This window comes from Trachypithecus francoisi, unplaced genomic scaffold (assembly GCF_009764315.1).
Source record: "Trachypithecus francoisi isolate TF-2019V2 unplaced genomic scaffold, Tfra_2.0 Lachesis_group3, whole genome shotgun sequence".
NCBI lineage: Eukaryota > Metazoa > Chordata > Mammalia > Primates > Cercopithecidae > Trachypithecus > Trachypithecus francoisi.
This window is the reverse complement of record NW_022681468.1, coordinates 29,281,263-29,307,790: the sequence shown is the minus strand read 5'-3', so window position 1 is coordinate 29,307,790 and position 26,528 is coordinate 29,281,263. Positions and strand designations below refer to the sequence as shown.

The following is a 26,528-nucleotide window of genomic DNA, read 5'->3' as shown; positions in this document are numbered from 1 at the left end:
ATTAAATACTGGGGAGACTTGAGTGGAATTGTAGCTGATTGGGAAGGGGGCAGATTAGGGGATTCGGCAGAGAGAAGTAATTGCTATATCAAGTCCTGAGGGAGATTCAAGTGACGGGGAATGAAGAACACAGGTGGAAACCTTAGCCTTTGTTTCGAGCCCAGTGGAAGGTGGGAAGGCTGGGTACAGATGAGTGTGTGGGGCAGAGGAGAGGGGGAGGGAAAGTGGGCAGCAGAGTGTGTAGCAGCCTGATAGCCTCTATTTTTTCTCTGAAGTGGGAGGAAAGACCATCTGCTGAGAATGAGGGGGTAGAAGGTAGCATTGGAGACTCGAGGTGGGTGAAGGTTTGGAATAGCTACTGTGTGCAGTGGAAACGGGGCTGACCAGGGCAGGAGAGCAGGGTTGCCGGGTGGCCCTGAGCATCTACCTATAAACCTGATTTTTCTAGCATACCTGTCAGCAGCTGTGGAGCAGCCATAGCTGGGAGAGAACTGGGAGATTTGGAGGATCTCAGGGTTTCCTGAATCCCAGAAGCCACTCCTGAGTCAAGCAGGAAGCTGCCTCTGCATAGTAAAGCCATCAGGGCCCACTTGGACAGGGAGGACAGCTGTCGCTTTTTCTCTGCGTTTTCTTGCTGCCTCCCTAAGTTATGGTTGCTGTAAGGTCAGAGCAATAATAGCAGTAATAAAGATTTGGCATCTTCCTCCCTGAGGTAAGGATCACATGCTTTTCTTGGGAAGCACAGCCTGGCAGGCTGTGTGCAGAGTATGGAGTGGCTCCTTAGTAGTGGCTTGAGGGCAGTTCTGGGGCTGGGACCAAAGGCAAACCGGAGACCCACACTCATACCCTTCAGGAGGACAGCCGGAACGGAGGCCTGAGGCCACCACCCCATGGACTGTCAGGAGGAGCAGCAGCACTGGGTAACACTGCCATCTCACTGGGCTTCGTCTCTGGTGGGAAAAGTCCTGCCTGGGTCCTTCTCTGATGGAAAACCAAGAAGCTCGTACTTGAAGTGAATATTTTGTTTTTTAGTGTTGTGACCTAAATGGTGTCTTATATTTAGGAATGACAATCCCAGAAAGGTATTAAGCATTCTTGGCCTGAAGAATGATTTCTAGGGGACATTTAGGGCTACCAGAAACTGAGGGACAGAGAGGAGGCAAAGCTACTTTTCTGCATACCCTCTATGTCTCCTTTCATGCCAACTCCAGGTGTGGTATGCCCATATGCTTCTCTCCCACTCTTGTGCACTCTCCTCTGCCCTGTAATTGATCACAGCCTGGTTTTAAGAGGAAAGCAATCTGATGAAAACAATTCACAGTAAAGAGAGAGTGACTGATAGGCTTAACCTCTTTATATTTGCATTTTAAGAGGTGACCTTCTACATCCAAACTCATAACTACTGTGCCTTTACAGGGTGATAGAGGTCTACAGGGGTGAGACTTTTGAGAACAAGGGGGTGGTGACTACTGGTTGAATCAGTTGGGATGCTTTCAGTTGGCTCTAAGAACCAGAAAATCCAACTGAAAGTGGTATAGCTAATGCTAACCCCTATTATCTCACATGTGAAGATGTCTGGAACTTGGGTCAGCAGTTCCAAGGCTGACAGCCCAGCACCTCATTGTGGTTTGTAACAACTCAGACTCTTTCCGTGTTTCACTCTGCTGTCTCAGCTTCCTGGCTTGCCCTCCTGAGCCAGCACCGAGCATAGTCCCAACACAGCTGCAACAGTTCCTGGTGTTACAAGTAGGTGACATCCTCATATTATTTATCAGAAAAAAAGAAGAAGAAGAAAAAAAAAGGAGTTCCCTAGCAGAGTTCCCTTCATTTCTTATTGTCAAGAAGTAATGCCCACTCCCAAATCAGTCTTGGCAAGAAAACTGGGACCACCTTGATTGGCTTAAACCAATCATGACTCACCTCAGACCTGTTTTCCTTGAAGGACGTGAAGGATGTACAAACTTAGGGTTGTGTTAGACAGGATGATGGGGGAGATGGCTGTTGGTTTGGCCTCCAGTAGCATGTACCACCCTAGAGTTTTGTGTCTCCTGTGAACCTGGCAGTTTTGTGTCTCCTATGAACCTTCTCCCTTGGAGAGGGGAGAGAGCCTCTAGGATAGACTGTTGAAGGATGGCAGGGGAGGGAGGCTGATTCTCAGTAAATGGTGTTCAGTGAATCAGATGGTGTCGATGACTTTGCACAAAAGAAAAAGGCAGAGCCAAGGATGTTTTTTTAGCTTTGTCATTATCACCTGATAGTGTCCCTTTAATAGTTGGGGCAACTCTACTTCTAGATGCATGGCCAGTGACTCTTATTGATTTGAGTGGCTGTCCAGAGCCAGACTAATTGGGCCCAGAGATTGGAACAATGATTCAGCAGGAGGGGGTGAACTGATGAAGCATAGGCCATCCGTCTGCTGGCGGGCTGGCTTTGCAGCAGTTCTTTTCTACCCACAACACTGGGGAGCTTAGCGGGCCATATCTCACTGCCATTCTCACTGCTTGAGGGCAGGGTAAGACTCAGATGATCCCTGAGCTGTGGGACTACCATAATCCCCAGGTCCTAATCACCCTATATCACTCCCAGTTATTTCTCCAGCTTCTGAATTGATGAGGAACACTCCCTTACCCTCTCACCCATAAGGAATCTAACATATTGCCAAGTACTATGCCCTTCATGCACCACTGGGCCCCAAGGCGCTCGGCTATGTTGGGGTGGGACTCTTTGGCCTGAGCAATAAATCTCATCTATTGCTTGATGTCATCTGGCCCATCCCGAGGGTCAAGGGTCTCAAAAAGTAAAAACCCGTGGCAGTCATATTTTTGACTTTTTCTGAGCAGCATTTTCAGTGCATTTTGTCTACCATCTTGTTTGTTTGTTTGTTTGTTTGTTTCTTTTTTTTTGACAGAGTCTCACTCTGTCGCCCAAGCTGGAGTGCAGTGGTGCGATCTCAGCTCACTGCAATCTCCACTGCCTGGGTTCAGGTGATTCTCCTATCTTAGCCTCCCAAGTAGCTGGGATTACAGGTGCCTGCCAGCACACCTGGCTAATTTTTGTATTTTTAGTAGAGACGGGGTTTTGCCATGTTGGCCAGGCTGGTCTTAAACCCCTGACCTCAGGTGATCCATCTGTCTCGGCCTCCCAAAGTGCTGGGATTACAGGCTTGAGCCATCGCACCCGGCCTTTATTTTTTAAAATATATATTAAAAAGTATCCAGAGATGTGGGCCACCCAAGGAAACTTCACCCTAAAATCTGTTTTCTAAAAAGTGTGTACTTTAATAACTTATCAGAACAAAGATAAACCCTGTGAATGGCAAGCTATTTACATCACTCTGAATTGATTTTTGACTCTTGTTGAACGTTCATTTTTACCAGTTTGGATCGGTACAGGCATTCTATTTAGTGTGCTGTTTTCCCATAGAACATTATTTCTTTTATAATGTACAATAACTTGATAACAGTAACTTGCATTTCCAGTTGCATTTTACAGTTTACAAAGCTCCTTCTCTGCCTTATCTTGAGCTTCCTATTGTATTGTCCTATGTCGTTGTGTTGTGTTGCATGAGGCAGGGCTGCATAAAGAATGAACAAGAAAAGCCCAGGTCAGATTTTGTTTTGACAATTCCTGTTTTCTACTATGTAAAACTGGCAAGAAAAGGATTAAATGAAAGTGTGTGTGTAAAATGTTCGTAGCACAGTGCCTGGCGTGTAGTAGGAACTAAATAATGATAATTGCCCTTCTCTTTTGCTATTTTAAATAACAGTCAGTTGTTTTCTTTTTCTTTTCTCTTCTTGGTTTTATTTTATTTTATTTTTTATTTTTTGAGATGGAGTCTCTCTCTATTTATTGCCCAGGCTGGAGTGCAGTGGCATGACCTAGGCTCACTGCAAACTCTGCCTCCTGGGTTCAAGCGATTCTCCTGCTTCAGCCTACTGAGTAGCTCAGATTACAGGCACATGCCACTACACCTGGCTAATTTATATATATATATATATATATTTTTTTTTTTTTTTGAGGCGGAGTCTCGCTCTGTCGCCCAGACTGGAGTGCAGTGGCGCAATCTCGGCTCATTGCAAGCTCCGCCTCCCGGGTTCACGCCATTCTCCTGCCTCAGCCTCCCAAGTAGCTGGGACTACAGGCGCCCGCCACCTCGTCCGGCTAGTTTTTTGTATTTTTAGTAGAGACGGGGTTTCACCATGTTAGCCAGGATGGTCTCGATCTCCTGACCTCGTGATCCGCCCGTCTCGGCCTCCCAAAGTGCTGGGATTACAGGCTTGAGCCACCACGCCCGGCCTAATTTTTATATTTTTAGTAGAGATGGGGTTTCCCTGTGTTGGCCAGGCTGGTCTTGAACTCCTGACTTCGAGTGATCTGCCTGTCTTGGCCTCCCAAAGTGGTGGGACTACAGGTGTGAGCCACCACGCCTGGCCTATTCACTAGTTTTCAAACTTATGTGTGACTCTTCATTTTTTCCATTATATTTCTGTGTGGCCCATGATTGATTTTTCCTCCTGCAAGCCAATGACCCTATAGGAAGATAGTTTCATTATTTTACCTTGAAGGAAGTATTAATTTTTGAATATACCTTGATTGATTCATAAGGTTCCAGATCAAGTAGAGAACTCTCAGGCTTTCTGAAATTATGATTCCCCCAAATTCAGAAGTTATGGCTCTTTCCACTAAAGCCTCAGAAACAGAAAAACTCATTTTCTTTGGATAACACATGTGAACATGTAATTATCTCAGAGAAGCGGACAAAATCTTTGAAATATTCATTTGTTCATTCATTTACTCATTCATTCATTCATGTGAGTATTCAATAAACATCTGCAGAGTGTTGAGTAGCTGGTAGGCACTGGTGGAAACATTGGTTGTTAGAAGAATTTTATGGAGAAGATGCATTTTGGGAGAAAAATCAGAAAGTCAAATTGATAACAACATCTGTTTTATTTTAGTTGATTGCATGTGTTGTCAAAAAGAAAAATTGAAATGAATCTGCTTAAGGTAGGCTAAGTAGATTCATTTAAGAACACAGTTGAATGAAACCAGACGGTGAAACTGAGTTTTATGTTACTTTCTTCAGCCAAGAAAAGTCTAAAATGGCAGCAGCCCAAACTACTTGAACCCGATGACTCTTAACCTGACCCCCTCCCCACCCACTGAGTTTCAAGGGGTTGTTGAACCCCCTGAATTATGTGCAAAATTATGTATGTTCATTTTCTGGGCTTTGTAGCTGGTATCAATTTTTAAAATTGGTGAGCTCCTATAAAGGGGATGGTGACATTGCATAAATCTGAGAACCACTGACTTCTATTCAAAGAACCCCCTTCATTTTAAAGTAACCAAGGAAGTGACCCACAACCCACAGGATGCCTTAGAAACCAGTTCGATGAGCAATGTAAAGTTTTCTGTGTTACAAGTTAGCTTACTAATTAGTTACTAGCAATTAATATTAGTTAATAAAATTGACTGCTTCTGATTAATGATGTCAGGTATTATCAAGTGTTAATAATAATGAATAGTATTAATAATGACTAATTATGTAACTGATTAGTAACTGGAAAATCTTTAATGTGCCTTTCAGTGCTGCTTGGATATCAATGATAATTAAAAATTTCACAAAAAACAGTGACCATACAATAAATGATGAGGAATTATTGTTTGGCCAGAAGCTTCACCCTCAAGTAGAGACCTCACTGGGCTACAGGTAGCTCTCTGTGCGTATCCACGTCTGGTCCGTGGTAATTGCCTAGAGGGTAATCAGTAAATATTGATTGAAGAAATGAGAAAGCCTCATTGTGGCCCCTTTCCTTGCCCCTCTCGGGTGAGACCCTCTGGAGTTTAGATTGGAGCAAAATGCTGGAGAGCTTTTCTTGCCTGAATTCTGAGCCCAGAAAGGTAGAATTCAGGTGACTTAGATGGCATGACTGGCCTCCACGTGGGCCTGGGGGAATCTCTTCTTTTTCCTGTTCACTTGCTCTGCCTCTGCTTTGGTCACTGCCAAGGGCCATCTGAGGGCACTGTGATGGGATGTGATGTCTGGAGGCTGTGGTGCCCAGGTGCCAGGGCTTGAGGCATACAGTCTGGGCCTCTCTGTTGCCTCTCTGTTGCCCCCTCTCCCTTCTAGTCTTGCGTGATACAAACAAAACATAAACTAAATCAATTATCATAAGGTCATAGGTCTAGCCCATGAAAGACCAGACAAAACTCAAAAGAAATTAAACTACAGCCAAATGTAATTAAAAGACGTTTTGGTAGAAATTGAGCATGATAACACTGTGTGATGATTCTTTTTGGAATGGCATCTGGTATATCACCCAGGACGCAGGGCTTGAAAACAAAGCTGTAAATGCCTTGTAGTTAATAGTCTGGCTTTAGATTGATTTCTTTTGCCAACAGCATTGAGCAAAATATCATAGAACAGGGCAAAAAGAAGCATGAGACAAGGCTTTTATCTAGGGCTCAGTAAGTCTTTCTGGAAAGATGGGAAGGGGAAGGTCTTTTGGTACCAACAGGCCTACAGCTTGTTAGTTCTTATTGCCATCTGCTGTAGCCAGGGTTAGAGATGGTTGTTCTCAGATAACTTGGACTGTCATTTATACCAAGAATTACTGGGTCAATCAGTCAGTCTTCTCCCCAGGCCTGGCTTTGAATGCCAGCAGGAGAGCTTATGGGAGATCAGGGCCCTTCTGTTTCCCTCCCAGAATACTGGAACACCTCCTATGTCCCTGGTATCACCCTTGCTCACCCACTACAGAGCCATCATCCAGGAACTTGGGCACCTCAAGTTCAGATCCAGAGCCCTGGTGGTGGGGCAGCCTTAGGATTGAGTCCCTGCCCATGGAGGGGGCTGTGGTATGCTATGCACAGATCACTGGGTCCTTCTTTAATTTCACATCGTTAAACTGACCCCTGAATGCCAGATAAATCTTCTAAAACCCCCTCTTATCATGTCATCACTCAAGAATCCACAGTGGAGCCAAATTGCCAAAAATCTAAGCTTTTCATCTAGGTGGTCAAATTTTTTCTCTCTTTCTCCTCTTGTCTGATCTAGCTGTGTTTTCTTATTCCAATTTAGTTTTTTATTATGAAATATTTTAGATGTACAGAAAGTATAGAAAATAGTATTATAAATGTTCAAGCACCAAACATTCAACTTAAGAAATAAAGTAGTGACAGTTACATTTGCAGCACCCTTCCAGTGCTTTGTGAACAGACCATGAGGAACAGATCAGGGAGCAGCCACAGGAGCAGTTGAGCTAAGTGCTTCAGAGCAAGGGCTGTGGAGTTGGCTGTGGAATTCCCAAGGGAAATTTTAGCTAGGTGATTCCTTGCTGGGAAAATTTTGGGAAAATCGTATAACCCCTCAGAGCCTCAGATTCCTCATCTATAAAATGGGATAGCACTTTGGTAGGCTGAGGCAGGAAGGCTGCTTGAAGATAGGAGCTTGAGACCAACCTGGGCAACATAGTGAGACCCTGTCTCTACAAAAAAAACTTTAAAAATTTGCTGGGCGTGGTGATGCACACCTGTAATCCCAGCCACTCAGGAGGCTGAGGTGGGAGGATCACTTGAGCCTTGGAAGTCAAGGTTGTGGTGAACTGTGATCACGCCACTGCACTCCAGTCTTGGCTACAGTGTGACAGCTTGTCTAAACAACAATAGAAAATGGATGATAAGATGTGTATCTGTGTGCCTCCCAGAGTTGTTGCAAGAATTAAGTTTAGTAGGCCGGGCGCGGTGGCTCAAGCCTGTAATCCCAGCACTTTGGGAGGCCGAGACAGGTGGATCACGAGGTCAGGAGATCGAGACCATCCTGGTCTACACGGTGAAACCCCGTCTCTACTAAAAAATACAAAAAAAAAACTAGCCGGGCGAGGTGGCAGGCACCTGTAGTCCCAGCTACTCGGGAGGCTGAGGCAGGAGAATGGCGTAAACCCAGGAGGCGGAGCTTGCAGTGAGCCAAGATCGCGCCACTGCACTCCAGCCTGGGCGACAGAGCTAGACTCCGTCTCAAAAAAAAAAAAAAAAAAAAAAGAATTAAGTTTAGTAGTAAGTAAAGTGCTTAGTTCACTATTCATAATAGCAAAGATGTGGGATCAACCCAAATGCCCATCAATGAGAGACTGGATAAAGAAAATGTGGTAGATATACACCATGGAGTACTGTGCAGCCATAAAAAGGAATGAGATCATGTCCTTTGCAGGGACATGGATGAAGCTGGAAGCCATTATCCTCAGCAAACTAATGCAGGAACAAAAAAACCCAAACACCGCTTGTTCCAACTTACAAGTGGGAGCTGAACAATGAGAACACATGGACACAGGGAGGGCAACAACACACCTGGGGCCTGTTGGGCAAGGGTTGGGGTGTGGGGGAGAGCATTAGGAAAAAGAGCTAATACACGCCAGGCTTAATACCTAGGTGATGGGTTGATAGGTGCAGCAAACCACTGTGGCACACTTTTACCTATGAAACAAGCCTGCACATCCTGCACACATATCCCAGAACTTAAAAAATAAAATAAAAAATAAGTGCTTAGTTAGTGCTGGACACGAGGGGAACCCTCAGCAAATGGTAGTCATGGTTACCAATGCTGGCTGTTGAGCTATCATCATCTTGGACTTGGTGCAGAGTATCGAGCTTATGGGAGAGCAGGGTCCTACTATGTTTCCCTCCTGGAATTCAGAGGAGGGATGGGCCTCAGGGGAGCAGTTTCCCTTACTCCAGAGGAGAACCAGGCAGGAAGGTAGGAAATGTCGCTTGGTGTGTGCTGTGGGCCCACCCCATGACTAGGGTGCTTGTTGGATTTCAGGTGCTCATTCTGGCTGTGAAGCAGCTATTCCCAGAGTTTGAGTTTATGTGGCTTGTGGATGAAGCCAAGAAGAACCTGCCTTTGGAGCTGGATTTCCTCAATGAAGGGAGGAATGCTGAGAAGGTGTCCCAGATGCTCAAGCATTTTGACTTCTTGAAGGTAGGTGGGACGAGGCAATGGGGGCCATGGCGGTCTGGTGGAAGAGTGTGGTGGTACATGGGTCCCTGCCTGGAGTATCTCTTTCAGGACATAATTGGGACATCTTCTTCCTGAGTCCTCTTACTGAGGATGAATGATTTGTCACTGGTGATGTGCATTAAATCCCTTGAAGGCAATTTGCAAAGAAATATCAAGTGTGATTGTTGACCCATTAGTCAATTAAACAGATGTTTATTGAATAAACGACAACTGCAAGACACTGAGCCCTAGCCAAGAACCTATATGCTGTGGTCTCTGCCTCCGTGAGGCGTGCGATGATGATGATAATTGGCGACGCTGATAGCTAACACTGCTGTATGCTGGGACTGTTTTAAACACGTGTTTTACCTCGGCTTTTACAGTTGGTTCTGCTGTAACAAAACGTATGTGTTTCTAGAAGTACTTCAGTTATGCAAAATCACACAACAGAAACCACAGAGCTTATGGGGAAAATAGAGTTAGGGGCACAACACTCAAAAAAATTGATCAGTGGCCGGGCACAGTGGCTCACGCCTGTAATCCCAGCACTTTGCGAGGCAGAGGCAGGTGGATCACCTGAGGTGAGGAAATCGAGACCAGCCTGGCCAACATGGTGAAACCCCGTCTCTACTAAAAATATAAAAATTCGGCTGGCGTGGTGGCATGTGTCTCTAATCCCAGCTGCTCAGGAGGCTGAAGCAAGAGAATCACTTGAACCTGGGAGGTGGAGGTTGCAGTGAGCTGAGATCACGCCACTGCATTCAGATCTGGGCAACAGGAGTGAAACTCTGTCTCAGAAAAAAAGAAAAAAAATTCATCAGTAATACAGTAATATAGAAAAGAAAAGAAGATAAGAATGAATAAAAACCAGTAACATAGTTTTACACATGTTAAATGGCTAAGAAATGCATAATACCACAATACACATGGCACTTGACCTTGAGCCTGCTGTGGAAGTGGGCATCAGAAGGGTTGCTGCTTGTTAGTTTTGTGAGATGGTGGGAGGAGTCCTTTGAAATGGGACAGAGGCCAGGCATGGTGGCTGATGACAGTAATCCCAGTACTTTGGGAGGCGGAGGTGGGCGGATCACCTGAGGTGAGGAAATCGAGACCAACCTGGCCAACATGGTGAAACCCTGTCTCTAAAAATACAAAAAGTAGCCGGGCATGGTGGTGCACTCCTGTAATCTCGGCTACTCAGGAGGCTGAGACAGGAGAATCGCTTGGACCCAGGAGGCAAAGGTTGTAGTGAGCCAAGATCGTGCTATTGCACTCCAGCCTGGGCAACAGAGTGAAACTCCGTATCAAAGAACAACAACAACAACAAAAAAAAAAAAAAAAAAGAAAGAAAAAGAAAAGAAAAGAAATGGGACAGAAAGTTGTAAGGCCAGATGTGGGTGACTTACCGACTCGCAGCGATGTTGAGGTGTGTTTGTTTTGTGTATTCCAGTGTGGCATGGCTCTGCTGGATGCAGCTTTCTGCATTCTAGTGTTTCTCGCAGATGATAGTACAACATAAGCACATCCAAAATCTGCATTATGATCAAAATCTTCCCTAACATATCAATTGCATTGGAATAATTTGTGTTTTCAAAACAAGTGTTATAGCAGAACTGTTCTATGTAATAAGAGACACTTAATATGGGAAACAGTATCAGATAATATGAAGTCACAGCTGTCAGGGCCCCATGAGAAGTACGGCTTCTATGTGTTCTGAGGATTCAGAAGCAGGGACTCCCATGGCCTACTGGGTCAGGGCAGGCTCTGTGGAGAAGTTGGCACTGGAGTTGGTGTTTTTTTTTTTTTTTTTTTTTTGAGACAGAGTCTCGCTTTGTTGCCCAGGCTGGAGTGCAGTGGCATGATCTCAGCTCAGTGCAGTCTCCACCTCCTGGGTTCAAGTGATTCTCCTGTCTCAGCCTCCCAAGTAGCTGGGATTATAGGCATGTGCCACCATGCCTGACTAATATTTGTATTTTTTTTTTTTTTTTAGTAGAGATGGGGTTTTCCATGTTGTCAGGCTAGTCTTGAACTCCCGACCTCAAGTGATTTGCCCGCCTTGGCTTCCCAAGTGCTGAGATTACAGATATGAACCACTGTGCCTGGTCCTGGAGCTGGTCCTTTTTTTTTTAAATTAATTTTTTAATTATTATTATTTTGAGACAAAGTCTCACTCTGTCACCCAGGCTGGAGTGCAGTGGCGCAATCTCTGCTCACTGCAACCTCCACCTCCCAGGTTCAAGCGATTCCCCTGTCTCAGCCTACCGAGTAGCTAGGACTACAGGTGTATGCCACCACGCCTGACTAATTTTTGTATTTTTAGTAGAGGCGGGGTTTTGCCATTTTGGCCAGGCTGATCTCAAACTCCTGACCTCAAATGATCCGCCTGCCTCGGCCTCCCAAAGTGCTGGGATTACAGGCATGAGCCACTGCGCCCAGCCGGAGCTGGTCTTTAAGGACCGTCCTGATGTTCTCTCAGGGCACACAGGAACTAGGGAGAGAGATGTATGTCACACCATGTTCTTCTAACACATTTGTCCTTCCTGAGGTGTATGCCTGTTTACACAGGGTTACCCCCTTTTTCCCAGCAGTACAGGGCTTGCAGGGCTCTTCTGGTTGTCTACACTGAGCTTGGCTTCCAACTCTAGGAGAGATCACCCTTCTTTCTTCTTCAGCAGGCCTGGGGAATGCAGGAGAGGGGTCACCAAGCCCTCAGCAGCTCCATGTGCAGGTTCCAGAGCCAACAGTCAAGCCGTGCTATTCTTGGGGAGGATGGCTCAGAACATTGGATCAGGGAGAGGGGACACTATTGTTCTTGACTAAGGTGTCCTTGTGGCTTTTGAAGATGTTATGAGAAATGGAGGAAGTGTTTATACTTTTGCTCTCCCGATTGACTAACAGGGATGGAGCAACTGAAGATGTGTCTATTCTAACCACTTGAGAATCCACAGGAGGAAGAACCACAGCTGTGGTGATCAGTGCAGTGTCTTGACACACTGATTGTGGAGGAAGATAGAGCCCAAGAAGAAGTTTAGCTGGGTGTGGTGAGGGTCGGGTCTGTCTCCATTCTCCCAATATGCTTGACTGGCATTTTGTTGGCTGCCATTGTAGGTGTGGATGTACAGACCCTCTTGTGTGTGGAAATCCAGGAGTGCAGCCTAGGTCTGGTGTCACTGCCCCAACCTTGGAGCTCACACCACCAGTTCAGTGAAAACTTGGCTCTTTTAGACAAGTGATAATGTTAACTAATTAATATAATGCTATATAGAGTCTAAGACATGCTTCTACTTGCTTATCCCATTTCTTTTATTCCCGAGCTTGTTGCTGTACTGGGAGCTGGGGTTTGTCCCTGCTCTGGAAAACTTCTCATCTAGTGGAGGGACAGACACAGCAGTGTGTTGTTGTAGTGCACTTTTGTTAGCACTGTGACATGCATTCGTCTGTGTTTCTGTGGATTCCCAACAGGAAGTACATAATTCTACTCAGGATAAAGGGCTCCGGTGAGTGCTTCTAAAAAGTATTGACTATAGGCGATATATATTGAATATCTCTTCTTCATCAGGAGCTGCTACATTGAACACTCTGCAGGTACTGTGGTGTTGAGTCCCTCCAGCAGGCATCAGCCCATATTGCAGAGGACAGTTTAAGTAGAGGAGCTAGGGCAACATCCCAGATTTTCTGACTTCAAATGTGGTGCTCCTCTCAGGATACTCTGCTGCCTTTTACCGGCAGGGGTGCCCCTCAGAGCCAGAACTATGTGAGCCAGACAGAACCATCTCCTCCACTGTTCCCATGGAAACAGCAAAAGTGTCCCCTGGCTGGGGCCAACTGGCAAGTGCCAGACCAAGACATGCAATAATAACAATAACACACACAGTTTTCAGATGAGGATGCCAAATGGGTAAATAATGAATATACCAATTTGACCTGCTGTTTCCAAAACTTGCACACCCTTCCTAAGACAGTGGTGGAATTAAGGCTCTTGAGTAATTAATTTTCCCTAAACACATAACAAGGGGGAAGTGAATTTTGCACTGTGAACCCAGTTCAGCTCTTAAAACTGGAGATAGATTGCTTTTGCACGCTGGCTCCCCATCACAACATCTGTGCATAATTAAGCCTCCGCAAAGAGTTTACCTCTCAGTGTGTGAGGCATCTTCCGGTGCTTATGTGGGGTTTAAGAACCTCAGTCCTATGCTATAAATCTGCCAGCCTCAGACAAGCACTGAATGCAAATATGGTGTCAGGGGGACTGGGAGAGGGTGAGGGGACAGCTAGGCTGAATGGTTAAAGCCAGGCTTAGTGGATCTGGCAGTAGAGCATATGTGCTAGGGGAAGGAAACAGGACAAGTGGTAGGGTTTCTGACTCACCTGGGGGACAACTGGGGACAAGGTGGCAGGGGAGAAGCTTTATAACCACAGGGTTTGGGACTGGAAGTGTTGAGAGCATTTCTGTGTGTGTGGAGGTGGGGATAGGTGTGCAGGGCCATGCCAGGGTCCCTTCGTGTGCGGTAAGGAGCCCAGGACTCTAGAAATTATGGACAAATCCTGAGGAGATGTGCTTGGTTTTTGGGAAGTGTCATAGCTTCCCATGAATCTCAAAGATTAGGAACCACTGATGTATAGTAATTAATATATAACTTTTTTTTTTTTTTTTTTGCAGCGTGCTTTGTATGTATTTACTCTTTAATCCTTACAACAGCCTCACAAGGGAGGTGCCATAACCAGCTCCATATCATCAGCTGGGAGACTGAGGCCCAGAGCGATCGACCCTTTGCGCAGGGTCACAGGGCTCACCACTAAGGGGCAGGGAATAGAGGTAGCCTGCTCCAGAGCCTGCATGTTCCCCCTCCGTGTGGTTCTGCTTTGTGGGGAAGATGTGAATTCCAGTGAACTGTCTAGAGCATAACTCTCAGCCCTGGTGTGTATCAGAGCCCTCCTGTGAAACTCCATGTGGCCGTCATAAGAGCAATCAATGTTTTTTCCAGCAGCTGCTAGTGTCTAGTTCCATGTTGAGTGCCAGTACTCTGTTCATAGTAGTAGGAAATGGGGGCGGGGGTGGGGTCGTGCTTCCACTGTAACCATTATCACCATATTTTTGGTGGGGAAACTGGTGTTCAGAGAGGTTGTATAGCTTACCCACAGTCACACAACTTTTAGATGGCAGAGCTGGGGCTCCAGCCAGCAGCCTCACTCCAAATATGCCAGTCTGACTCCAGGTCTCCAGGCCTTCTGCTGTGCTGGACTCAGGCTCCAGGAGGACTGTGGGCCCAGGATAATGGGTGCTGTCTCAGACAAGCCAGGCATAGCCTGCTTCGTGGGCACATTGACCAAAGCATAGCAACAAAGCAGAAATGTGAGGTCAGGGCCAGACTGTGAGGCTGAGGCCCAGGGTCTTGGGCTGGAACTTCCCTAATCGGCACCCTCCTTCTTGGGGTCCAGATTGGCATCAGTGTGGGAGGCAGGAGGAGCCCACGGGAGGGAGGCCTCTGCTCTGTGACAAAGAGGTAGACCCTGGACCCAGGGGTCCTAATGGTCAGGGTGTGACCCTGCTGGTGGGGCCACTGAGCACCCTGGCCATGAGCTTCTTAGAGTTTCATTTTGCTTTGTTTGGGGGTGGGGTGGGGAGTGCGGGTGCTTATTGACTCTTTCAAATTTCTCTTTTTCGTTTTTTCCTTCCTTGACGGAAGAAGCATAGGACAGGAAATGTGGGCGCTCACTTCACCCCACACCCCCAGGTCCTCCTGCCCATCTGGTGATTTAGGGGCAGCTCACTTTTTTAACTAACCAGGAGCAGTTTGGCATTTTGCAGTCATTTCCATGTTATGTCTGTCCAGGGACACCTGGGGTTCTGAAGCTCCCATGACAAATTCTGCTGTTTCCCAGGTTTGATATTTTAGTCATTTCAGATTTAAGCAGCAGAAGCAAGGGGCACATTCTGTGGTTAGACTGGAATGGTGATGTCTGCAGGGAGACCAGAGGGGGAAACCCTAGTACACCCAGGACCCTGATGCACAAGCATAGAGAAGCTCCAGCCTGGGATTTTCTGTTTCCACCTGTGACTCTTTCCTAGCTTTTTTTTTTTTTTTTTTTTAAAGATGGAGTCTCACTCCCTTTGTCACCGTGGCCAGAGTACAGTGGTGTACTCTTCACCCACTGCAACCTCCGTCTCCCAGGTTTAAGCGATTCTCCTTCCTCAGCCTCAGTGATCTGCCCTCCTTGGCCTCCCAAAGTGCTGGGATTACAGGCGTGAGCCACTGCGTCCAGCCCCTCGCTGTTTTTTAAGCTGCCTCTGATGGGCCTGGCTAGAGATTTGACCTCTTGTCTCCAGAGCCTTAGGGGCCCACTGTCAAACATAGGTTTCCAAACAAACCCAAGGGAAGAATTTAGCCCGAAACTATGTACCATTCATTTGGAAGCCATGAACAAAAACAACAGGCAGGACATGGTGGCTCACACCTGTAATCCCAGCACTTTGGGAGGCTGAGGCAGGAGGATCTCTTGAGTCCAGGAGTTCGAGGCTGCAGTGAGCTATGATGATGCCACAGCATTCCAGCCTGGGTGACAGAATGAGACCCTGTCTCTAAAAAAAGCCAACAAAGCAACAATAACAAACATGCACTCACTTTTTTAAAAAGAAACTTTTTGAAAAATGCCAAGCAAGTCTAAATTTTAAGTTCAAAGTATCAGTTTTACAGATTTCTCTATTGGCCCAGATTTTCAAATGGCAGAAGCCGCAGGCAGGCAGCAAACCAAAATAACACCTTGCTTTCTTTTGGAAACTTTGTTCCAACTAGAGCATTTCACTTGTATGTACAGCCTCCATTTATCCTCAGAGCTCCTTACTGAGATAGGGCAGAAACAATTCTGCTTTCCAGTGAGGAAGACTGGGATGTAAAGGAGTTAAGTGGCTAGTCTAAGACACAACACTATTAGCAGAATTAAGAACAGGAATTAAGGATTAATTAAGAATTAAGGACTGGTGACTTGAGGGCCACTATGTTATTGCTAGATGAATTTGGGTGGTCAAGGTAAAGCTAAATCTTACTCTCCAAAATGTTTGAAAAAGCTGCCCATGTTTCTTTATTTGTAAGAGGAAATAAACTCCTCACAATTTGGGGGGAACTTGGCATGCTGGAAGCCCAGTAACTCCTCCCTCCTGGCTTTGGGGGTACTGGTAGCTGTCCCTTGCTCACATGGCAGTCTGGTTGCATTCCAATCTTTTGCCCACTCCTGGAGAAATCTGTTCTCTTTTTGGCTTTTGAGTGTTGTGAGAGTCAGAGAGGGTTGGAGAATGCATGTTAGTAATGCATTTGTCTATAGGCAACTGAAAGCCTCATTTAGAATGCCTTAAACAAAAGAATTCGTTGCCTTCACATAGCAAGAAGGTTTGCAGTGGTTGCCTACTGATATATAGTTTTGGTGGTTTGACAGTATCAGAGCTGGCATCTCAGTTTCTTTATAATTTTTAAAAATTTTCCTCGTTGTTGCAAGATGGCTGCTACAAGTGCCATCTTGCAACTGCAAGATTGCAGCACCAACAATCACATTCACGTTCACTTTCAAGGCAGGAAGAGAAATGGAAGAAGAGTAGCACTATGCAAATACCCCATTTTTTTTTTTTTTTAATCAAGGAAATAAAAACCTTCCCAGAATCCCCTAGCAGGTTTCCGTTTATGTTCATAAGTCAGAACTGTATCACATACCTACTATAAAGCAGGCAAGGAAAGTAGGTTTTTTTATTTGTTGTTTGTTTGTTTTCAGCAGGATCTTGCTGTGTTGCCCAGGCTGGAGTGCAGTGGTGTGATGTATAAGGTCACAGCTCACTGTGACTTTGACAGTGATCCTCCCACCTCAGCCTCCCAAGCTGGGATCACAGACATGCACCACTATGCCTGGCTAATTTTTGTATTTATTGTAGAGACAGGGTTTCGCCATGTTGCCCAGGCTGGCCTTGAACTTCTGAGCTCAAGCAATCCACCTGCCCCGGCCTCCCAAAGTGCTGAAATTATAGGTGTGAGCCACCCCACCTAGCCCCAGTATTTTGTTTTTTTCATCTCTAGGGAAGAGTAGGGTTGGGAATAGATGTTGGGTTAATATCCAATGTTTTCTGCCCCAGGAAACATGTTTTCCTACAGGAAACAGGCATGGGAAACAAAATTTATCATCTGGTCAAAATTCAGTCATTTGCTTAATACACACAATGCACCCATCACCCAGGTGAAATATTGGAGGCAGAGGGAGGAGCCCGAAGTGGGCCTGGTGGTGGGATGGGGAGAGGAAATATCCTTAATAGCAATGCCCAGGTATGAGGCGTTCCATGTTCCAACATCTTCCTCCCAAGTCCCAGTTTTAGTTTTGGCTCTTCACGGTGTTAGAAGGCACTGAGGAGAGTCAGCAAAGCTGGTCTCTAAAGGAGTGGGTGGAGGCCTGCTGAGCAGAGGTGGAGTAGCTGGCCTCCCTCTTGGCCTGGCTGTCCCATCCCCACTGTCAACACTGAGGTCCCTCCTGGGCCTCTTCTCCCTTGCTCTGGGAGGAGCCTCTGTTGTTGTCTGGCTCGCTGTGCCACATTGTCGTCCTTGCCTGATTCCCAGCCTCCCCAGACCATCTGACCTGTCCCTTCCTATCCCAGGTCCCCCGAATCCACTGGGACCTGTCCACGGAGCGGGTCCTCCTGATGGAGTTTGTGGACGGCGGGCAGGTCAATGACAGAGACTACATGGAGAGGAACAAGATCGACGTCAATGAGGTGAGGTCAAGAGCTCAGGGCTGCTGTGCCAGGGAACGTGGGCTTGGTCGAGGCTGCCCAGGAAGTGCCTGTGTGTCCAGGTGAGGCCTCAGAGTCTGGCCCCCCATCTTTAATGGGGCCCATTGTCTGGAGAATTATAAACTTTGAGCAAGAAAGATTCTTTCAGGTGATTTAGGCCAACCCTGTGCACATGGCAGCCTGCAGGGGCATGCTGAGCCCCTTCTGTCATTACCTGCTTTTCGTTTGCACCATCTGAGGCCCACAAAGCTAAGCGGCCACAGAGAACAATGATGCAAAATCAGTGGGACTTAATCCTTCTGGCTCTGTGGGGCCTGTCTGTTGTCTCTTCCCTCTTCCTGCCCTCCCCTCTCCTTCCCACTTCCCAGATCTCAAGGGATCAGGCAAAAAGGGAACAGCGGCAGCCAACTGCATCAGCCTCCTAGAGCAGGAAAAAAGAGGTGGGCTTTGTGTGTCTCCCCTTTCCATCCCCCTTGTCCCAGGGAATACTGGCCAGTGGGTGGGTCCTGTCCCCCAGTTTCTGCTTCTTGGTTGCCACAGGCTCCCACAGGAATGGGTGGAGTTGTACTTTTTCAACAACATTCATAATTTCATTTTTATGTTTTTGGAAACGGGGTCTTGCTCTGTTGCCCAGACTGGCATGCAGTGGCACAATCATAGCTCACTGTAATCTGGAACTCCTGGGCTCAAGCAGTCCTCCCACTTTGGCCTCACAAAGTGCTGGCATTACAAGTGTGAGCCATGTGGCCAGGCTTGACATTGATCGTTTTAATAGTGTCTGCTGTATGCTAGGTATAGGGGCTCACAGGAGGACCAGACCCAGTCCCCAGAGCTTAGCATTAGAGTCAGACACACATCTAAATCCTTCCTGCTGTATCTCAGGCAGCAAGAGGGTGTGAGCACTCTCCCAGGGAGAGTGAGGAAGAGGCACTGAGGCCTGCCACAGGTTGGCGTCCCCAGCAGGATGAGTAGGAATTTTCCAGGTAGTGGCTTTGCAAGAAGGGGAAGGGAATGGGTAAAGTTTGGCAGGGCTGGGGCAGGGTTCCTTGGGGTGTGTGGGGAGATAAGGTAATGGTCTGGGGTGTGACCTCGAGGCACTGTGGAGTTACTTCAGGGTTTTGAGGAGTGCAGAACTGCGCTCTGGGGTGGAAGGAAGGAAGGAAGGAGGGAAGGAAGGAAGGAAAGGGCCCACACTTGGTAGAGGTGAATGCTTTTTTGCTTTTTTTTTCTCTGAGACAGAGTTTTGCTTTTGTTGCCCAGGCTGGAGTGCAATGGCACAATCTCAGCTCACCACAGCCTCTGCCTCCTGGGTTCAAGTGATTCTCCTGCCTCAGCCTCCCAAGTAGCTGGGATTACAGGCATGCGCTACCATGCCTGGCTAATTTTGTATTTTTAGTAGAGACAGGGTTTCTCTATATTGGTCAGGCTGGTCTCGAACTCCTGACCTCAGGTGATCCGCCTGCCTTGGTCTCCCAAAGTGCTGGGATTACAGGTGTGAGCCACCACGCCTGGCTGTGAGTGCTCTTTTCTATTCCACTCCCCATGTCCACAGGCAGTGCACAAAGATGAGTGTGAGCATATGGTCCCAGTGGGGAGAAAGCCATACCTTGGCTCAGCAGATGAGCCCAGGGGGATAGTAGGGGAGTGTGGTGGTCGCACAGGCCGCCTGGTGACCATGTGACTGCTGTTAATGGGGTCAGTACCTGCCTCCAAGAGGGGTCGTGAAGACTGTGAGTTAGGGTACAAACAGCGCTGAGCACAGTGCCTGGCGTGTGGCTAGCATTCCAGAAGAGTAACTGGGTGGTGCTTGTTGATTTCCTTATGTTATCTTTGGGCTCTGTTCTTTCTTTCTCCTTTCACCATTAGCGTTTATTGCATGCCTAACTCCCTGCCCTTTTCTCCATAATAAACTTATGAGGGTGGTCTCATTGTCTCTATTTTGCAGACAAAGAATCAGAGACTCAGAGAGAGAAGGTCACACGGCTTAGTAGAGGTGGGATTGAAACCCAGGTCTCCCTGATTTCACCCTTCCTGTTAGGCCACAAAGGAGGGGCCACATCAAAGTGCACAGAGACTCAGAGGGAGAAGGTCACACGGCTTAGTAGAGGTGGGATTGAAACCCGGGTCTCCCTGATTTCACTCTTCCTGTTAGGCCACAAAGGAGGGGCCACATCAAAGTGCACAGAGCTGCTGCCAGGAGCTTGGTGGAAACGTTCGCTGTGGCTGGCTCAGGCCTTCTAGAAAGCTGCTGTCCCCTGACTTAGGGAACAGTGCTTCAGTAGCCCATTCGAGGGCCTTGGGGTGTGTGTGGGGTATAGACAGGCTATACTGAAACAGATACCACCCTGTTTTCCCCAGGGCAGCTTTGCTAATGCCTGAGCTTCCTATTGGGCTTTTCTGGAAGCGTTCTGCTGCTTGGAGGGAAAGGGATGAGAAAAATAATTCATCCTTCTATTTTACAGATGGGGTGAAAAGTTCTGAGAGGGAACAAATATCTTTCCTGAGATCACTTGGCCAGTAACACAAGTAGGGGCTTCTGACTCTGCTGCCTTCACTGGTGGCTTCTAGGCTGGTACGTGGGAGGCGTTCAAGCAGAATACAAAGTCTTTGGTTCCAGTGGTGAAGGGATTGGATGGGATGGGAAGCCACCTCTGGCATTTCCTGAATGGCCTTAAAGGGAAATAGGGTCTGTCGCCTGCTGATCAGGAAATATCCCAGAGGCCTCACCCCTGCCAGGTTCCTGGCATTTACTTACTACCAGCTGTGGAGGCATTTTCATTCCAGCAGCACCCTCAAGTCCATTAATCTCTTTGGATCCAGTGAGCCCAGAGCTGTAATGGCATTTAATCAGAGGCAATGTTGATTTTCAAAACAAATGCAAACACAGAAAGGTGCGCTCTAGTGTGGTGTTTGCTTATGGCTGAGCGCGGTGCCTGGCCGGAGGGGGCAGCTAGGCTGGAGCTGGGCAGTAGGAGCTGGGCAGGGCATGCCCTCTGAGGCCTGGTCTCATCTGCTCCTGGCTCCCCATTCTTTTGATACCTTGTAGACAAAGCCAGTGGTCTGTGCAGAGCAGATCCTTGGTAGACATCCTTACATCAGTGAATGGGTATATAAACCAGCCTCACACCCTAGATTGGCCCTTACCAGGCAGACCTAGGGGAGAGTGTCAGTTGTTTTCTTGTGGACATGCAGAATGGGACAAGCTGATATCAGAGTTATTTGGGGAAAAATAACCAATAATAATTTTAAGCAATTAATATGTGCCAGGCATATGACGCCCATAATCTCTACTCATTACAGATCTCCATGCAGCATATGTTATTAACCCCATTTACAGATGAGAAAGCAAATGCTCAGAGAGGTTAAACAACTTGCCCCATATCACACAGCTAGCAGGAGTAGAACCAGAGTTTGAACTCAGGTCTGCATGACTCCAAAGTCCTTGCCCCTCTACCTTCTCCATTTCCCTGCCAGGGATCTATAGGTTGGTGCAAAGGTAATTGTGTGTTTTGTTTTTTATTTCGGGCCATTCGAAAACTGCAATTATTTTTGCACCAACCCAATACCTTGGGCTGCTGGAACCTGGAGCCACTTGGTAACTAACTACTCAGAGGAGCTGGAGCACCGACTGAGAAGCATTGCGCAGCACCAAGGCAGTGTCTGAATGTAACACCTCTCTCTCTTGCTTACATCAAGGATCACTTCATATAAACATTTTTCTGTTTTATCATACCTATCTGTAAGTAAGTGATTTTGTGAGGACTGTGTGAGTTAATGCACAAACAGTGCTTTGCACAGTGCCTGGCATGTGCTAAGTAAGTACCCCAAACTGATAGTGAGATGAATGTTGTTGTTGTCATTGGGCTGTTTTTTCCTCTTCTACCTCCCCAACTTTTTTTTTTTTTTTTGTAACCATTGATGTTTACTGACTGCCTGGCTCTGTGTGCCAGGAGCTGTCTGCATTATCAACTTATGAGGGAGGTCTTATTGTCTCAGATTTGCAGATGAAGAATCAGAGACTCAGAGAGGGAAGATAACTTACCTGAGGTCACAAATTTTAATTGTATACCTCAGTAAGTTTCCATCTGGATATAATATATAATGACTGTTCAGATAAAGTTACAAGTCATTTCTAGCCCCCTGGCAAGCTCCCTCATGTCCCTTCCAGTCAGTGCCCTCCCAGAGCTAATGCTCTTCTGAGTTCTGCCACCACAGATGACCTGCACCCATTATTGAACTTCACATAAATGGAATCATGCAGTTTTGGGATCTGACGTCTTCGTCATCAATGTGGGGCTCTTCTGGAATCTATTTTGTTTCATTGGTCTATCCTTGTAATGCCACGCTATATTAATTTCTTAATGCCCAGTCCCTGGCTTTTAGGCTTTGCATGACTTGGTAGCTCTTTGGCAGTCTGAGATGATGTTAGTAAATACTTCCGCAGAAACCCCCACAGTGGGCTATGGGCCACTACGGTGCTCTAAGTACTGTCACTTACCATCAATGGTGTTGGGAGTAGATTAGGGACAGGCCTTACTCTGAATAAATTAATCTATCATGTCTCTTACCAACCAACATCAAAGCCACGGCCTTGTAGAAGACTACGGGGGAGCGTGTGTGTGTGTGTGGTGTGTGTGTGTGTGTGTGTTGAAACATTCCACAATCCTGAAAGTTTCAGATAGACTCCTGAGGTTCTAAAGTCTCCCTAGGACTGTGGTACTCAGCGAGCCAACCCTGGAGTAACTCCCTCCTGAGGGCAGCCTGGCTGTGAGCATTCCTTGGGGAGGGAGGTACAGGGCTAGATAGGAGTGACAGGGGGCAAAAGTCTTACTCTAAATCCTAGGGTGTAGTGTGACTAGTGGCATCTTAGCTGCTATAAGCAGATGTCTATCCTGGAAGGTGGCTGTAGAAGGGACCCCTCTTGAGGTGGGTGGGGGTGGATCCAGACCCTCTCCAACCACTTGTTGTATCAGCCTCACTCCGCTTTGAAGAGGCCTCCTCACTCTACAGCATCCCAGTCCCACTCGGCCCAATAGACTTGGATAGGGAAACACCGGTTTAGCACACAAGACGGGTAGGTTCAGTCTGTCCTGCCGGTACCTTGCTGTATAACCTTAGGCAAATCACATCTGCTCTCTGGTCCTCAGTATGCTTATCGAAGGTGTTGGACTAGCTAGGCTCTAACTAGGAACGTTAATTCTTCAGCTTGGTGGGAGCTAAGACTTGTTCACCAACAATCTCTTTTAGAATCACTGTAGGGGAGAAAAAGAAATCACCAGGGGAGCTTATTTAACAATGCAGATTCCTGGACCCTACTAGAAACTCACTAATCCAAATCTGGGGTGGAAAGGATTATAGAAGTTTGCAAGAATCTGCATTTCAACAAACTGTCCAGGCGGTTCAGACACTCACTGAAGTTCAGGACTCCGCATACTCAAACATGAAGCCGGGGCCCAGGCCTTGCCAGGAGTGCCGTCTGCGCTCACCCTGCTGATCTATACCTCCAGCCTGAGACAGCCCTGCCCAGGGGTGCCCACCTGCCAGCAAGCACAGGCCTCGGGAGCCAGCAGCCTGCAGGGGCCCTCATTTGTTTGTGTCTGTGAGCCCAGAAGCAGACATTACCAAGGGCCTGACCTGGTGATCATATTTGCCAGTCACTTTAAGAGCTGGCAACAATGACTGTCATTGATCTCATTAAAAGTAAAGGTCGTGCAGGAGTCCGCTTTCCCGGGCTGGATGGCGCCTCCCCAAGCCACAGAACCACTATTGATTGCCGGACCTTTATCGAAGGTTAATTGGATTTCAGTGAGTGTGTGTTTAAGATCCTGCTGAGGCTGAGGCTCAATTTAATTTTTGTGAAATTAGCCAAGAAAGAGGTGACAGAGACAGGAGTGTAGGGGCAGCAGGGACGGATGACTGGAGGTCTGGTGGGCAGACACTGCTGTCCGTGAAGACTGGGATGGGGTTTTAGAAGGGACACCAGCCTGGCTGTCCCAGAGACATGGGATCCAGAGGGCGAGAGTGCCAGAACTCCTCAGTGGTCATTATGTGGACTTAGGTTCAGTCCGCTGTCCTCAGGGTAGTGCTTCTGGTGTGTGGTGCAGCCTCCAGAACCTGTCTGTTCCCAGAGCATCAGTCTCCATCTTCTGTCAGGGTTGGGTGGGGATCTGGGGGTTTAGCTGGTACTTTTAAAGTCTTTCAGTTAATCTTTCTTTTTCAGAACCCCCAAATCTCATTTTCAGAGGTGCCAGGGTCCCTCAGTTTCTGAGCCTGCTTGAGGCTCAGCAGTAATAATTATAAAGCTCTCCTATTGCCGGCCTCTAGCCTGCCGAGTCACTTCTCAGTAGCTCCCTGCAGCAAACACAATTTTGCTTATCTCACTTTGCCTTCTGTTGTTGCCTCTCTACTCTTTTCTTGTTGTGGTGGGATCTTTGCCTTCTTTTCTACTTTTAGAGTCACTTTTGTGGGGTTCGTGAAGGAGTGGAGTCAGTGGCCTGGGTTCCACTTGCTGTGCTTAGCCAGAAGCCGTTGCTATGCTTCTTCTAGTAGTTCTTAATTCCATCCCGTGTCATTGCAGGAGCAGTGAAAGGGTCTCACATTTGCTTTCAGCAAATGTCTTATTGAGCAGCTACCATGTGCAAGCACTGAGTGCACTTGCTATAATAGAGGTGTGAGCAGAGCGTGGGAGAGGGTGGGGCTGGGCGAGGCTTCATAGAGCTTGGGTGCTGGGTGGGAAGAGCATAGGGTTTCAGAGTTAGGGCTCCTGAGATTGTGTATTGGCCGGTGCCCTTTGGGTAAGCGACATCCTCTGAGTGTGAGTTTTCTCATCTATGCAGTTGGAGAGATAACAACACTTACTGCATAGGGTCATTGTGTGAACTTTGCAAACTGAAGTTTTGTAAAAATAATGTGACTATTACTTATTCATGAGGTCATGATTCACAGAGGCATGTCTTCCTCCACAGAATCTTTGAGAATCCTCTTCGCTCCCCTTCCTGCCCGCTTACCTCTATTTTCTGAGTACAAAGACTTGGAGTTGGGTAATAGTCATCCATTAAGCATATGGTGAACCCCCTCCCCTCGCTCCCACTGTAAAAGCCACGCCGAAGTTTCTACCTTTCCCCTTTCACCACCTCCAGTTGAATAGGACATTTGCATTTTGGCTCAGTGTCATTTTTCCCCTGCTGGGCCTGCCTGGCTCTCCGGTAGAAGATGCCCAGACCAACACAGAACAGCTGCAGAGGCATGAAGACCTTCTACCAAAATCACCAAAAGAAAACATCTTCTTCCATCATCCATCCCTTCATAGCGTCTTGGACCAAATCTTTAAAAGAGCTCAGGGATATTAGAGGGGTCCAGGTGTATGAAATGAGTTCCTGGACATTTATTTCCTCAACAGCAAAGATGTCGAGAGTGGGTAACTGTGTTGCTGTGGAATTGGCCTTCCTGGATTCAGGTGTTGGCTCTGCTACTTATAAGCTGTGCCACCTTGGTGAAGCTACTCACTCTTTTGAAGCCTCAGTTCTCTTTTGTAAAGTGGGATACAAGCGAGTAACCCACTGGATCGTTTGATGACTGAAACAGAACGCTTGGTACGGTGCCGGGCCCAGCATATGTGCTCATCACATGTTGAATTATGCTGAATTCCACCCCTTGGAATTTTGTTGTGTCCTGTGATGCTGGCAGTACATGATGTGCCAAAAGATGGGGGAAACATATACTGAAGAAACCATTTCCCCATTTTTCATATTGACCCAGGTAAGGTAGAAAGATAGGAAAGTATTTCTTTGGACGGAGTTGTCCAAGGCCAGAGATGCCAGATGTCTCTGCTTTTCCTCCCTTTCTCTGTGTCTTCCCATAGCCAAAGGCCCTAGGACCCCTCCCACCTGCGCTGGTATCTGGGTAACTTTAATGAGTGTCTCTGGCCAGAGACTTGAGGAGGCTCTCTGGCCAGAGAGACTCATTAAATACCCCATGCCATGGCTCTCTGTGATGTTCCTTTTCAATCCTAACCTAGAGAAGCTTTCACTAGGTGCCTAGGAGCTCCAAAATTAGAGTAACTTCCCAGTTTCCTGTGATTTTACTCAGTGCCTCTTCTTTTTATTTATTTATTTTTTGATATAGGTTTTCACTCTCACCCAGGCTAGGGTGCAGTGACATGATCTCAGCTCACTGCAGCCTGAATCTCCCCAGGCTCAGGTGATCTTCCCACCCCAGCCTCTGGAGTAGCTGGGACTACAGGTGCATGCCACCATGCCTAGGTAATTTTTGTATTTCTTATAGAAACGGGGCTTCACTGTGTTTCCCAGGCTGGTCTCCACTCCTGGGCTCAAGCCATCTGACTGCCTCAGCCTCACAAAACCCCTTTCTTTCTTCCTCACTATCTCTCCTGACACCATGTGTGGTCAAAGAGGTTCCCAGCACCTTTGCGTTCAGAGACTACACCTCAGCGTTTGTGAGTCCAAGATTGCCCCATCCGTGGACAAGTTTGGGCTCCATGCTGGGAAGCTGTTTTTAATCTGAGGCTTACAAATCCCAAAGGTGGTTCCTGGGGATAGGGTGGAGATTATGGTAAAATGCTCTAGGGCCAGCACCAGTGGCTCATACCTGTAATCCCAGTGCTTTGGACAGGGCTGAAGTGGGAGGATCAATTGAAGCCAGGAGTTTGTGACCATCCCATCCTGGGCAACATAGTGAGACCTTGTCTCTACAAAAATATAAATTAACTGGGCATGGTGGCACATGCATATAATCCTGGTTATTCTGGAG

The 26,528-nt window shown here is 47.1% G+C and overlaps 1 protein-coding gene across 3 annotated transcripts in view; it reads left to right on the top strand.

Annotated features, from left to right (window-relative positions):
* ADCK1 (aarF domain containing kinase 1) overlaps positions 1-26,528 on the top strand; it is a 131,497-nt gene that overhangs the window by 88,176 nt on the left and 16,793 nt on the right. The window contains exons 6-8 of one of the 3 annotated variants that reach the window (XM_033187261.1): positions 8,819-8,977; positions 17,625-17,741; positions 19,705-19,752. In XM_033187261.1, coding sequence (XP_033043152.1) covers positions 8,819-8,977; positions 17,625-17,741; positions 19,705-19,752 — 324 coding nt within the window. The remainder of the gene's footprint in view (positions 1-8,818; positions 8,978-17,624; positions 17,742-19,704; positions 19,753-26,528) is intronic. The other 2 variants (XM_033187262.1, XM_033187263.1) reach the window with 2 other exon arrangements.